Genomic DNA, 14,032 nt, shown 5'->3' on the forward strand with positions numbered 1-14,032 from the left:
AGAAGACTGCAGAATTGCAGTGCTAAGGTGTCTTTATTCGTCTCGATTCTACGCGCAACGACTTTCTTTTCATTTCCTGTGCCTCTGTGTAGAAAACAGCTCTTCTACTTTAACAGTCATGACCCCGAAGGTTCCCTTCATTCGCCAGGAATGCCCCTACATCGGCCGTTTTCCCAAGTCCTGTCGACTTACCCAATCTAGTTCTTATCCAGGCGCACCGCAGCGTTGCTCTCAATGAAGTTCAGATCAACCTTGTGGCCGAGCAAATCTCTAATGTTGCTGACGCCATACTTGATCATGGTTGGTCGCTCCAAGCTCAGACCGAAGCCGTAGACACGGAGATCCTCAGGTAGGCCCATGGGCAGCAACATCTCGGGCCTAAACATGCCAGAGTTGCCGATCTCGACCCACTTGCCGAGGCCTTGGTGGTAGCCGAAGATTTCCATGGACGGCTCTGTGTAAGGGTTATAGGCAGGCTTGAAGCGCAGGTTGGTGATACCGATCTGCGCAAAGAAGGTCTCAAGGAACTTCTGTAGACCGCCAAGAGTCAGGCCGAAGTCCGCAATGACACCCTCGATCTGGTGGAACTCTGCCAGATGGGTCGCATCCACAGATTCGTTGCGGAAGACACGGTCGATGGAGAAGTAGCGTGCCGGACGTGGATCTTCAGCCAGTCTGTGCAGCACCCAGGTGGAAATGGCGGTCGTGTGCGTCCGGAGGACAAGCTTGAGGCACTCATCCTTGGACCAGGGGTAGCGGTAGCCCACGGATCCGAAGGCACCGTCCTGGTGCACGGCCTTGATGTCGTTCCAGTACTTCTCGTAGTCGCGAGGCTTGATCCTTTTTTCAGCTTCGGCAGTTGCGTACAGGTGGCGACCGCCCTCTTCCATCTCGTTCATCTGCGCCTCAGCCACGGGGTCATCGCGGGGCGGGTCGGCTGCTGCGGGGTCAGAAATGAAGAAGGTGTCTTGCATATCACGGGCAGGATGCTGCTGAGGAACGAAGAGAGCGTCGAAGTTCCAGAAGCCCGAGTCCACGAAGCTGGGAGATGGGTCAACAAGGTAAGAAGAATCCTCGTTTTCGGACTTGGACCTACCGAGAAGTGGGCATCTCGACGAAGCCCTGGTTGAAGAAGATGTTCCTGAACTCGGCGCGCACCTTCATCAAAGGATGTAACGCGCCGGCATTCTGAGGAGCGCCAAGAGCGTTGAAGTTGTAAGGCTTGAAGTTTGCGGTCTGCCACGAGCCGTCGAGCAGCATATCGGCAGTCAAGTCGGTATGCTCGACGGGCACCTCACGGGCATACTTGGGGCCCTTTTCGACGGTATAGGTGAAGACCTTTGAGGTAGTCACAAGTTTCCTCCTCTTCAAGTCGGCCAGCAATTTCGCATCGGTAATGGTGCCAGTCTCGGCGACGTTCTGAAGGGTTGCGCGCGTGGTGTCCTGCACCTCGTCGACCAGCGGAATCAGCGTGTCGCCGTCTTTCTTGATCCACTTGTTGCGAAAGGCGTTGCCTTGGCCGACCTTGACATCGGCATTGGCTGCCAGGCCCTATTTGCGCTTCTCAGTACTCAGTTGCCTCCAGCGGAACCCTCAGTCTTCACATACGGGAAGATCCTTGATGGGAACCTTGCCGTTCCGCTTCACCACGTCCCACACCTTCCACTCGTGGCTGCCCTCGTCGGCTATGGTTTGGCCCTCCTTCGTGAGCACGGCCACCTCCGAGTCGGCGGTCTGGTACGTGACCATGGAGCGCGAGGCCAGGCGGTCCAAGGCGGCCTTCGCATCGACCTGCGAAAAGCTGGCCAAGTCCTTGTTCGAATGGAGGGTGGGCTTCTCGTTCAGCAGGTCAAGGACCAGCTGGGTGGCATCGGTGTGCTGCGGCACCGGCACGGGGCCGCGTTGGCCGACCATTTTGGCTGGATGTGAGGACTGAGGTGGACGAGGACGTAAGCGATGCGTCTGCTCAGGCGGGGCGGGAGCAATTGGGGTGGGCACGGCAGCGCAGGCGGGAGAGGTGTGTTTGGGCGGGTGATGAGTCGTAGCGTTGCGACATCCCACTTCGAGCGCGGCCAGTCAGAATTTCTGCCACCGCCTTCATGAGCTCCGGCCTCGCCGCACCTACCTGCCTGCACTGCATCTCCTCGCTCCGTCATCCACCCCCGTTGTCACAATGGGCTTTTGGAAGAACCCGTTTTCCACTGCCTCCTCGCAGGACACGGCCGACCCCGAGCCACCATCAGCTCCCGCCGTAGCGCCGCCCGCGCCCACAGTATCGGCGACCTCGCCCATTCAGACCGCACCCGCACGCTCCGCCAGACTCGATAATGCGCGTCTGTCCACGATTTTTGAGGCCCGCACCGCTTTTGCGGGCACAATTGCTTTCCTTTCCGGCGTGGCCTTGGGCATGGCTCACGGCAGCCACTCTGCTGCCTTGCGCTACCGTGCCGAGAATGCGCATCGGCTGCCTACAGACGCCACGGGCTGGTACCTGTACCATAAAAGCAAAAACTACCACACAATGACAGGTGGCGTACGCGAAGGCCTGCGCATGGGCATCAAGCTTTCCGTTTGGGTCAGCGGCTTCTACATGTGTGAAGAGGCCATCGATCGCATACGTGGACTGGGCGATAGCAGAGGTGATTTTTGCAGCACTGTCGTGGCCGGTTTGGGTACAGCAGGCGCGTGGAGTCTGTGGAGTAAGTATAGGCCTTGTCTTGGTATGGGTCTCCTCTGATTTCTCTCTCAGATCGGTTCCCACCAATTACGATTGCCCGCACCGCAAAGATGGGCTTAGCAGTTGGGCTGGGCTACGGTCTTCTGCAAGATGGCGTAACACTCCTCAAGGGACAGCGCCTTAGATACATTGAGTATTTCCGCAACATCCCGACGCGCATGGAAGATCGCCGGCAGCGCCAAATTGACCGGGCCCTGGCAAGGCGTGGTCATGAGACCTGAGCTTAGACTGGGTTTGAGGATATCGTCCACAACTCTTCCAAGAACCCAGAACGACGCGTTAACGCACCTTCCGCGATAGCGAGCTTGTCGACACGTCAAATATCGGGATGCTGACGCTGTCTTGTCAAAAGTGCTGCTAGTAAGGCTCCTTTTCTGGCCCCAATGGGATGGGAATTCCCCGAGTGTCATTTCTACGAAGAAGTGGGGCACTCAGCGACTCAACAGTACTGAGAATCACCCCGAGATGCCTTTTACTGCGATGTGACAAGGACGAAGCAACGCGTGTGACTGGAACTTAAAGCGTATCGACTGCCCTCTCATTGAGATAGGGTGGTTTGAAAATGGCCTGGCAACAACATAGTTGTAAATATTCCTAGCATCCTGTGCTAGTCATCCGTAGTCCGCTAAGTGCATAACGGGATGCGCTGCTGCGTGTGCAACCTAGCAGAACATGTGACCCGATCTGTATGAGTGCCACTCAGCTCACTTCAAAGCTTCTACGTGGAAATGTTGCTGCTATCTAATTTCATTGGCCTATGCCGTACTGAGTGCCTATGAAGATAGGACGACGCCAAAACCACACAGCCAAGCAAATGCTGAGGTACAATCACATGGGCAAGCAAGACAAGCATAGTACAGAAATTTAAACACTGTGTATGTACAAGGAAGCTCGGGTAACATATCCTCTCCATCCAGATCCCAAGCCTTTTGCAAACAGTGTACTCGCTGTATACATACCACCCAATTTTGGTAATTGCACTAAGAGGTATTCGTCGGTGGTAATAGTAGGAAAAGAAACCCCGTTCTGTATTTCCCTCATCCATTGATTGATCCTCCGCTCTTTCCTTCCCAGTCGTTTTCTTCATTACATCCTCCTCCACAAAACCCTATCTCAACAAGCCCCAACTCATCAAACAGCAGCGGCCCAGCCAGCTCAAAAAATGCCTGAGTGTTGCCGCTGTCTTCGCATCCAATACATCTAGATGTCTCAACAACGGAAAGGAATGACCCGTTTAGTCGCTGCTATCCCATGCACGTCCATTGTGAGTGGACGACAAGAGATGAATAATTTCCAACTCTAACGGTAAGCAAGCGGATATGTCGAGAAACACTCTATAAGGAGAGACTGAGCCAAACGAAGAAAAAAAAAACGAAAACCCAAAATGTTTGACTCCCATGCGTTGAAGGAAGGCGAGGGTCAGTCAATTAGAAACCAAACTGTGACCTCCATCCGAGAGCCGAGCTAGAAAAGGCGGAAAAATATAAATGGGGAATCGAGAAGCGGAAGAAGAAATGTGGCCTTGTACCCTTATCTCTGCATTGGATCCGAAATACAAGCGCGCTTCCTAGCCAACCTTTGAGTGTGCGGATTCCGCAAAATGCAAGCAGGTGTTTGCCAAGACCCGTTTCCCTTCCCAGCCAATGTTGGCATAATATTTGTAACTTCGAAACCGAGGAGACGCCGTCCAACTCCGGCCCGATGGTGCGGTTGTAAAAGGAAGAAACCTAATCGACTGAGAACTCGAGACGCTCAAAACTCGAAGCAGTGCGGCACATGGTCTATAAGGGTTCGTTGAATAGTCGAGGAGACAAGATGCACGAGAAAGACAACTGAAGATGTCTTATTCTCCTCTCTCGAACTTGATGGGGTGGAACAGAATGCCACTCAAGCACATGCGGCCGCTGCCGTTATCTTCTTCGTAGCGTCCACCCTCTTCGTTCTCGGGGGCGCCCAGCCACCGTCTCCACAGAGCACCGGAAAACCCAGAGTTGTAGTAGAAAGAGCTGCCGAGGAGGTTGTGCTCGCCCCAGCCAAAGGGGCTGTCAATCTCCTTCTTCGGGTAGTTGAAAATCTGGTTCATGTAGTCGAGATCCCAGTTGCGGTCAAAGAAAACAGGGTGCGGGGCATAGACAGACTTCAGACCGTGGTGGTAGGCAACAGTCGGCGGCCACATCTCCGGGAACATGGTGTGACGAAGGCGGAAAGTTTCTTCATGCATGAGGTTAAGGAGTCGCTTGGAAAGACGCGCAACGGTAATGATGGCCACGCGACGGGGAGGCGGGGGGAGGGAAAGATCGTATCCGGTGATGTCATGGCGGAACACCCAGTTGGTCTTTTCGGGGTCGAAAAAGGGGTTGAAGGTAATAAGATCCGCGTCTTCGCCCACACCCCATTGGTAGTTGTCCTGCTCGTAGGAGGTGGGAGGCGTAGTGCCGGGGGGCGAGGGAATCTTTTCCTTGGCTTCGAATGCAGGGGGGCCCCATACCGGAGGCGTGTCAGAAGCGGCGATCTCCGCTTCCACCATCTCGGTGAAGTTTTGCCAAGTTCCGTGGACATCGGGCATGTAGAACTTGGAGCTGCGTTCCCACGCGCCCTTGCGCGGCTGGCGCTTCCCCCACTGGCCGAGCTTCTCGTGGAACTCGTAGTAGTGGCCAGTGTATCGCAAATCCATCTCCCAGTTCCAGAAGAAGTCATACTCGGGGTGCTGCTGCGAGAACCATTGCAGAGCGAAGTGGGCGCCTCGGTAGACGCTGTGGACGGGAAGACCAGAGTCGTTCTCGAGGTTGTCGGTGAAAGGCTCGGGGTAGTATGTACGCATTTGCTGCTCTGACCAGAGAGTAGCAATGCCCCAAAACTCCTTTGGCACGTTCTCCTCGAGTGTGCGCTGGTAGATGGCGTCGGAAGCCCAAATGGGAATGCTGTCATCCTTAACATGGACGAGCAGATGAACGTCGTACTCACCGCCAGACTTCAGCGAAAGCTCGTTGATCATAGCCCGCAGGCTGAGCAGCTGCCATTCCGTGTATTGGTAGCCGGTCCAGGTGCGCAGAACGTAGGCAGTGCGCTGCCTCAGCTTCTTGCCAGGAGCAGGCTTCTGGCCGTCCTTGGTCGTGGCGTCCTTTTCGAAGCGGATCCTGTTTTTCTCGAAGCAGGCATTCTGAGCGCGACCCCAGTCGACGTTTCTCCAGTCCACCTTGTTCTGGTTAAGCATGGCCCAGACTCTCTCGGCGCCCACGTTCTCCGAGTTATCGGCCAGGCCAACACCACCTTCTTCGTGGGGGTAGCCGTAGCCGTAGGGACTCATTCGGCCAAAACGCTCATAGCACATATCCCGAGAGATGCCAAGTTGCTCATACGAGCCGAAGAACGGCTTCGTGGTGTTCTGAGGAATGCCAGGGTACGCGTAGATGTCGGGAGTCGGGGTCTTCAGGCCCTCGTCCAGGTAGCATTCTTCCACAGGGTGGTACTCCTTTAGGTATTCGGGCGACGTCCACTCGGGGTAAGGGTTGAAAGGGAAGGGCCTGGCAGACGGCGATGGCTCGGGTCCGGTGTGTGCCTTGGCCTTCTGGGTGGTCGAGGCAAAGGTATCCAGAGGGGCCTCGGACTCGGCTCGCACGAAGGCCTGCTCGGGAACGTAGTCCTTGAAGGAGACGAGGGTCCGCAGGCCGTTGTAGTAGCCGTTTAATCTGCAGAGCATCAGCAAAGTTGGTCTGGAGGAAAGACAGGGAGGGCGGTCGCGTGGCCCACCTTGGGAAGTGCTCCCACGCAAAGAGCTCGCGCGGAGGAGGTTGCTGGTGTATCATGCGCTGGTGCCGTCTGTAGCCGCCAGTCGCGAGCAGGCCGATGCAGAAGACGGCGGTGATGGCGAACAGGATGGCTCGCGACAAGCTCAGCTTGGGCAAGATGAAGCGGTCGCCGCCAGGGCTAGGCGAGCGCCAGCGATACTTCTTGAGCGGCGTGCCATTGTCGTAGCCCGGCAGCTGCTCGTAGGAGAAGCTGGTCTTGAGCGGCAGCAGCTTCATGGGGTTCATGTTCTGGAAGCGAGAGGACAGAGGCGATTTCATGGCTCCAGGTTGAGCATGAGGCTCGCCAGCTTCCCCTCGCACCGAGTTCTTGCGGAACTAGAAAAGCGGGAGTCAGCGGGCTGTGGGTGCAGGATGACGGAGCGATGCGCGCGGCGCGGCGTACCCGAATCTTGAAGGCTGAAACGCGAGACGGTGAGAGGTGATCGGTGGGCCTTGCGGGCGACTAGATCCGCAGGCGGCAGTCGCTTGGTGAGCAGACGGCGTGAAACGGAGGAGGGGGCGCGCGGGCTGGGTTGGGCGGCGGCGTCGTAATGGCAATCTGCTGTCGGGGGCGGCAGACGGTCGAGGAGGGTGACGGAGGAGTGTGGTGCGTGGAAGCTTTCGGGGGTGCGGTGCTAGGGCGCCGGGGCCGCACGCGGTTGCAGTGCGTAGGGAAGGGATCAAGCGCGCACAAAACGAATGACGATTGGACGGCGGTGGCGGCGGCCGCTCAGGCGCTCCGCATTGGCAGGCCGACGATTAATTGCCGCAGAGACGATGAGCAGCGAGAGCACGGCGGTCGAGCTGGGCGGAGGGCAGCAGCGCAGCAGCGAAAAGGAGAGATCATCGGCTGTTATCTGGGCCGCGCAGGCCTGCCCGCCGCTTTGGGCGAGCCAATTGCGCGCCCGCCCGCGTCCGGCGCACGCTGCGAGCACGGCTGTGGCCCTGGCCGCTGCCTCTTGGGGATGCGCCGGATTGCGTGCGCACCGGCCGCGCTGCCCCAGGCCTCTCCTCCTCTCCTCGCTGTCTATCTCTAGCACGGCCAGCCGGCACTGCAATCTCGACGGGCTGCTTGGCTGGCCGGAAGCCCGCCGCCGCCGCCGCCGCCGCGCCGCACCTGAGGCCTGGCGGCCCACCCCGTGCCAGGCGGCCAGGCCTCCCAAAATAGCGCCCTCTGCCCTTGCCACACAATTTCGACCTCGCTCAGGAAGCAGACGCTTTGCGCCCACGCGCCTCGCCATCGCCGCGCAGCCCCGGCCGCCGCTTCCTTCGCGCGCTCCGCACAGGGCGACGCGCCTCCCGCGAGCCCTCGCACCCACGCGGCCTGTCATGCAACGGCAGCGTCGAGCCTGTTGAGCCTCCGACCTTGGCTGCGCTAGGCCCGAATCATCGCGCCCTCCCCGCCACCGGCCCAACGCCACCGGCCACCCGCGCCTGTCGCCGTCGCCTGCAGCCAAGCCCTCCGCGGCGCCTGCTGCGAGCTCCGCCGCGCGCGCGCGACGTCTCCAGCGCGCCGCAAACCGTCGCAGTCATGTGTGCGGTCGCCGGCGTGGCAGGTGGCAGGTTTGCCGCAGCCGTGGAAATGACGATCATCTCGTTTCGCATCCCTGGGCCCACAGGCCTGAAAAGCCTCTGAAACGGGTGCTGACGACACCTGGCCGGAGCCGCTCAGTCACTACTCGCTCTGCTCGATGCCAGGCAATAAACACGCTACAGCGCCGCCTCGCCCGGCCTTGGCTCCACCGGCGTGGCTGTGAGGGATGTGAGCAAATGCTTGACTAAAGCTTGCGGCCAGGAATTCCATTGAAACATCCGACTACTACACATTCTCACAAGCTCCTATTTTTAACTGCGCAGCAGGCGATCATCATCGCCGCCCAGATCACATCCGTTCCGTCGCATCTCATAACCTTATCGCTGGCGCCTTGGCCGGCCGCCGCTTTGCTTATTGCATCTGCTCGCGCACCTCGCCCAGCGGGTTGATCCTCGAGCTATCGACGTCTTCGTCGTCCAGCCCGGGGCTCTTCGCAATCGTCTCGCCGTGCTTGCCGTCCAGCGGCGCGACCTTGGCCCCTGCGAAGACGTCGTCGCGGCCCACGACGCCCTGACTGTTGGCGTGGGGGGCTGGGTGCTGGTACTGGCCTTTGGTACGCCGTCAGCCTCCTTTCCGGTGCATCAACGGGGTGGCTGGTGCCCAGCTCTCCTCGGGAGCTACCAGCACATCGACTACTGTCAGCTGAATGAGAAGCGACTCGAAGCTGCTTACCGTGCCCGCCCAAGGGATCGATGCGCGCCCGGTCGATGTTATGGTTCGTGCCAGCCGCACCACGGTCCGCCAGGTCGTGCCCGACGTTGGACTTTGTCGGAGAGTCCAGAGGTTGGATCTTGGCTCCAGCAATGGTGTCGTCCCTGCCACTGCCCGGGTCGTCAGTGTCCTGCACAGCGCATGCTGAAGACGGAAGCAGAGGCTGCCTACACAGACATGGTCGCGATCTGTTGAGGAATGTTGCTTTTTATCGTTCCGAGTGGGCGTGGAATTCCGCACCGGTGGAAAGGCAATCCTTTGCCCACCGAAGCTCGTCGAGACGGCTGCCTCTTTATCGCAAGCTGCCCACCATAGCTGCGCTGCAACTGCTGCTTGTCGCGTGAAAACGCCATGACGTAGCAGTGCCGGCTCCAACAGCTTCCCCGCTCCATCTGCTGCCTCTCACAGGCAGTTCGTTCATCAATAGGGGCCGCCGTTGTACAACCTTCGACGTCAAACTGCATCATCGTTTGCGGGAGGCCGCAGCCACCCGCGCACGGGAGCAGTGGTTGATTCGCCCGACCACAATCCTCGCTAGAAGCGGGATAATAGCCTTGGAGCTATGATCGACGCTCACCGTGACACCCCCCAGACGATCATGATTGCGGGGTGCAGCGTCATGCCACGAGTACAGGGTCGCGGGCCGTCCGTGCCTGCTGCAGTTGGTGGGTTGTCCTTACTTGCTGTCACAACTGAACGCGGGTGTGGCAGACGTAGCACTCCTGCTCTCTGGATTCAGCTCTAGCTCTAAGGTTTAAGCTCTGGTGCCCCGCAAAGCAAACATGGGCAAGCATGGTCCCCCCGCGGTCATCCGTCCAATACCGGCGACTCCACTCATCAGTGGCCGGCAGTAGTGCACTTGTCGCAAACGCACTCGAACCCCCATGAATTCGTCAGTAGTTTTCTCCGTGCAGCCGTGTTCAGTGCTCTTTCCTCCCCGCTCAGATACGTGATGCACAGCTCCTCGCCTTTCCGGACCTCCCTGCCCGCCGTGAAATGCCACGCCCGCCCCACCCTCTTCTTATCCACATTCGGTGAGCAGCTGTGGTTGAAGTAGCTAGCGCTAGCCCACACCCCGTAGCCGAAAAACTCCGCGCCCTCGTCGTCCAGAGACCGTATGCCGAAACTGTTCATGCTGTCACGTGTAGCAAGCATATAGCACGTCTCTGGTGTTGCGAATGGGAGCAGAGACGGTGGAAGGACGGCCACGAGCTGAAGATAAGAGCCTACATGCTCTTTGAGGTCGTCTGCTGACTTGTATGGCCGGCTGTTGGGCCAAAGCGCGAGGACGGAAGCCCACGTGTGAGCATCACGTGCCCGTGCGAGGATTCCGGAGAGGAGCATCGAGAGGACGTCCGGGACAGCTACGGCTTGTAGGGCGGAGGCTAATGCCCGTCGCGTTGGTTTGTTTGGTGGAGGATTACTTGTTCGTGCAGCAAGGATAAGGGGGGTCACTGTGGATGCGGCGCTCCAAGCATCTTTGATATCGTCCTCAGTAGGAATTGCTGAGACTGCACCACGTGAGCATTTTACACAGCCAAAGCCAGACCTACAGACGACGAGAGGAGATGGTTCGGGCGAAACAAAAGGAAAGAGGATAGGAAACGAATCGCAACAAGCCTATTCAAGTGTACACGTTGAGCAACGGGCGGGCAGACCGATGTCCCCTTGCGCCGTCCTATTCTGAGCGGCCATCGGAAGGGAAGTTGGAGGATGGGGTGAAACATAGATTCGCAGAGGGAGTGAAGGTGCTGAAACCGACGAGGAGTGGGACTTACTAGCGTCTACCATCTCCCTTTCTCTCGAGCAACCTTTGTTGAGTTTTTCCACCGCTCTCCAGGCCTGAACGCCTTCTTCGCCTAATGCGTCCATCCACTCCTGCTGGCAAGAGATGGAACAGAAGGCGAAGCCTACGGAGTTGTCACGAATCTTCCATTCGCGGCCACGATTGTACGTGAGGCACTGGGCACACAGTTCTCTGCGGTACTCGCGCAGGATGATGTTGGCACTGGGGGTGTCTGCTATCCACAATGGTGTGCCCCTCGCAATGTCTGAGGTTGCGAATACGGCCCGGCCAGCAGAAGGCGTCTCTTGCACGGCAAACAGAGGAGAAGCCGGCGCACCGCGAGGGATACCTTCGACTCCGTTCATGGTGGTGGGCAGTTTGCCTCTGAACTGGCGCGTCCGAGGAGGGAGCCGGCAGGAAAAACTGATCGGACAGAGAGGCTTTCGCAAGTTCGCCAGGCCAAGGCTCGACAACGGCTTCGAAGGGGGCTATACTGAAGGCAGGGAGGAATGCATGGCAGCTCAATAATGTGACACGGCAGAGCGGACGAGCAAAGGGAAGACAACGCAGAAGCTGCAGACGCTGGGGCAAGCGGGCCTGGGCTGACCAAGCGCAGCTAAGTGAAATAAACACGGTAAGAACTCGGTAGAGGCGTGAAGTCGAAGATAAGAGGGAAAAATTCGGCACTAGGCTCCATTGGTGATGGAGAGTGGAAGACTCGGTCATGACTGTCACGGAGTAGCAAATGAGAGAACAGAAAGGGGAGGCTTTCGTAACGCTAGAGCGCCTGAGCGAGCGCTGGCGACCCGTTCGGCGCTTCTCAAAAACGTGCTTGCGTATCCGCCGCCCATCTCGGAGCGGAAGAGACCGCGTTCCAGCCCTCTTGCAAGCGAGCCTCTGATACGGGCGACGGGCGGCGGGCGGTGACGAACTCTCATGTTATGGGCGCCCGTGTGGCCTGGGACGTCGTGCACGTAATAATGCCATGCTCATCCGAACTGCTCTCTTCCGAGCTTCAACAACGGGGAGCGAGTTTCTGCAGAGAGACGCGGACGACGGGAAGAAGCTGGAGGAAAAGGGGGGACAGGTGCCGGAGGCGTGCTGGAGGCGTGCTCTCGTCGGCCTCTCGGCGGCGTGCTGCGATGGACAACAATGGCACTGCATGGCGGTCAGGACACAGTTGGTAGCACGGTAGCGACAGGAGCAGGCTCCGGGGGATGCGATGAAGTCGCTCGCTTGTCTGTTGGGTGACGCCTGCCTGGGTGGGGGCGCCGATCACCTAAACACGTCGCCGCTGTGCCGCGCTTGCCACAACGCGCTTCAGCATCACAACACCAATGAAGTCCACCGACGCGACTGACCGGTCTCTCCTTTCCCTCTCCCCCGTCGAACACCATCGATGGCACAGAAGTAACCCTCTGATCAGACCTCGCCAACGCTGAGATAGGCCAAGTGCTTGGAAGGAGCACCTTTGGCCGGATGGGCCAGATTGGCTGGAGCTGGCGGGCGATCGTCCCATGCGTCCGGCTCCCGCTACTTTGGTACGGGGTACTGCGTGGAATGAAGGAGTAGTGGAGGATTCGTGAGGCTGCGCCAAAAGAGATGGCTTGCATGCTCTGCGCGTTTTTGGGCAGTTTGTCTGTGCGCTGACCAATTTGCATCCATTTGCACAGCAGGAGTCTTCACGTCCTCCGCTACGCTCACCAGGATGCCGCAGGCTTCAAAGCGCTCCGAGTTGTTTGCATGGCCAAAAGAAGAAGAAAAAAAGAAATGTTCAGTGTCTCGGGTCCCCTTTCCCGCCGCGCGTCTGTATAGGGGTGATGTTATTTCTGGACTGGGATGCATGGGCCGAAGCAGCCGGCGGCTCGGTCCTAGTATGACACCAAGACCTGTCGAGGCTCTAGTGTCACGAGGGTTGTGTCTCGCCGAACCATCCGCCCGCGCGAGTAGCCCTCTTTGGACTTTCCGGTCTTCCTCTTTCGGCAAGTGTGCATACGCTTACTACTATCCATGCTCCAATCTTGGGCTATGCGCACGCCAAATCTGACAGCCCTCACTGAATCTCGTCTAACGCACCACTTCACGTTAGAATATGCCCGTTAAAGTTATTCCAGAAGCACATAGCGCTTCTGAGCTGGCAAAACTACGACACAGTCGACATCCTTCCACCAGCAAGCTCCAAGATCGACATGATTCCTCCAGCAAGCTCCAAGATCGACATGATTCCTCCAGCAAGCTCCAAGATCGACATGTTCTCTGTCTCAGATGGACCTGGGGCAATGGACAGTACGCGGGCGATAGTCTCATGGTAGGGGGGATGGTAGTAGGGCAGGAGAGCACCATCGTATTCTCACCGAATATAAAAGAGTGTGACGACGGCCACTCCTTGATGCCATCACTCAAGCCAATCCCTTCGATTCAAACAGTCATTCACTCACTCACTCACTCACTCACTCATTCTCTACTTCCTCACTCATTCTCTACTTCCTCACTCATTCGCACCGCGACACCATCAACATGAAGTTCTCATTCGCCTCCGCTTTCGCTCTCTCCAGCCTTTTCTTGGGCGCTCTCGCTGCTCCCACCATGGATGTCAGCAATGATCTCATCGCTCGCACCGATGTCAAGGCCGACGCCGTCGCCCAGATCACTGTGCTCAGTGTCCTCACCGAGCTCCAGGCCGATGTGGAGGTGCACACGGCCAAGATCAACAGCACCTGCAGCGGCCTCTCCACCGGGCTTGACCTCAATGTCGATCTGAAGACCGCCGCCATCGTCGCCATCAAGGCCGAACTGACCGCCATCATCGATGTCGTCACTTCTGCTACCGTCAAGCTTCAAGGCTGCGAGGCCGGCGCTGACGTCGATGTTGTTGTCGGCCTGGTCGTCAAGCTCGTCCTGGAGATCCTCTTCACTCTCAACGCCTCCTGCAAGATCCTCGGAGTTGGTAAGCTAAGACGACTGTTCATCCCTCTGATTCCAGCAGCTCACCAAGCATCCAGTCTCCCTTACCCTGCTCAACGTCACCATCAACCTCGTCATCAGCGTCATCGCCAACCTGCTCATCGCCGTCGAGGCCATCGTCGGCGGTGTCATCGCCCTTGCCTGGGGCTACATCAACGTTTGCGTCGATGTCGTCCTCCCCGGCCTCGGACAGCTCTTCGTCGGCCTGGCCGTCACTCTCCACGGCGAGTGCGGCTGCGTTAACCAGTAAACGCATGCGCAGAGCTCATGGAGGACAGGCAATGTTCTTGAGGTGGAGATCAAGCTCGAGCTTGACCTGCTCCCCGATCAGCATTGTGGGACTGTCAACTGTACTTGGTGATACTTGATATGCGGAGGATTGGGGATTGGGGATTGGGGATTGGGGATTGACTTGTAGGGCTAATATAGTAATGTGTCATTATAATTGTATT

At 58.0% G+C, this 14,032-nt stretch overlaps 5 protein-coding genes across 5 annotated transcripts; 2 read left to right on the forward strand and 3 right to left on the reverse strand.

Moving 5' to 3' along the window:
- Window positions 1-197: 197 nt before the first annotated feature.
- On the reverse strand, window positions 198-1,914 carry BKCO1_1000273 (phenylalanyl-trna synthetase alpha chain; the record flags this gene model as incomplete). Its single annotated transcript, XM_020269652.1, has 3 exons — window positions 198-1,041; window positions 1,097-1,551; window positions 1,609-1,914. 3 exons carry the CDS (start codon window positions 1,912-1,914, stop codon window positions 198-200), a joined length of 1,605 nt encoding a protein of 534 aa, XP_020135260.1.
- Window positions 1,915-2,173: 259 nt separating this feature from the next.
- BKCO1_1000274 (uncharacterized protein) lies at window positions 2,174-2,958 on the forward strand (the record flags this gene model as incomplete). Its single annotated transcript, XM_020269653.1, has 2 exons — window positions 2,174-2,699; window positions 2,750-2,958. The coding sequence occupies 2 exons, from the start codon at window positions 2,174-2,176 to the stop codon at window positions 2,956-2,958; spliced, it is 735 nt and encodes a 244-aa protein (XP_020135263.1).
- Window positions 2,959-4,580: 1,622 nt separating this feature from the next.
- On the reverse strand, window positions 4,581-6,804 carry BKCO1_1000275 (major facilitator superfamily transporter; the record flags this gene model as incomplete). Its single annotated transcript, XM_020269654.1, has 2 exons — window positions 4,581-6,426; window positions 6,488-6,804. 2 exons carry the CDS (start codon window positions 6,802-6,804, stop codon window positions 4,581-4,583), a joined length of 2,163 nt encoding a protein of 720 aa, XP_020135262.1.
- Window positions 6,805-8,470: 1,666 nt separating this feature from the next.
- BKCO1_1000276 (set domain-containing protein) lies at window positions 8,471-10,981 on the reverse strand (the record flags this gene model as incomplete). The annotated part of the gene is made up of 4 exons (XM_020269655.1): window positions 8,471-8,667; window positions 8,792-8,940; window positions 9,705-10,341; window positions 10,609-10,981. 4 exons carry the CDS (start codon window positions 10,979-10,981, stop codon window positions 8,471-8,473), a joined length of 1,356 nt encoding a protein of 451 aa, XP_020135265.1.
- A 2,152-nt stretch (window positions 10,982-13,133) lies between these two features.
- On the forward strand, window positions 13,134-13,830 carry BKCO1_1000277 (uncharacterized protein; the record flags this gene model as incomplete). The annotated part of the gene is made up of 2 exons (XM_020269656.1): window positions 13,134-13,563; window positions 13,619-13,830. 2 exons carry the CDS (start codon window positions 13,134-13,136, stop codon window positions 13,828-13,830), a joined length of 642 nt encoding a protein of 213 aa, XP_020135264.1.
- Window positions 13,831-14,032: the final 202 nt, after the last annotated feature.

The sequence above is a fragment of the Diplodia corticola genome, assembly GCF_001883845.1.
Source record: "Diplodia corticola strain CBS 112549 chromosome Unknown scaffold1, whole genome shotgun sequence".
NCBI classification, from domain to species: domain Eukaryota; kingdom Fungi; phylum Ascomycota; class Dothideomycetes; order Botryosphaeriales; family Botryosphaeriaceae; genus Diplodia; species Diplodia corticola.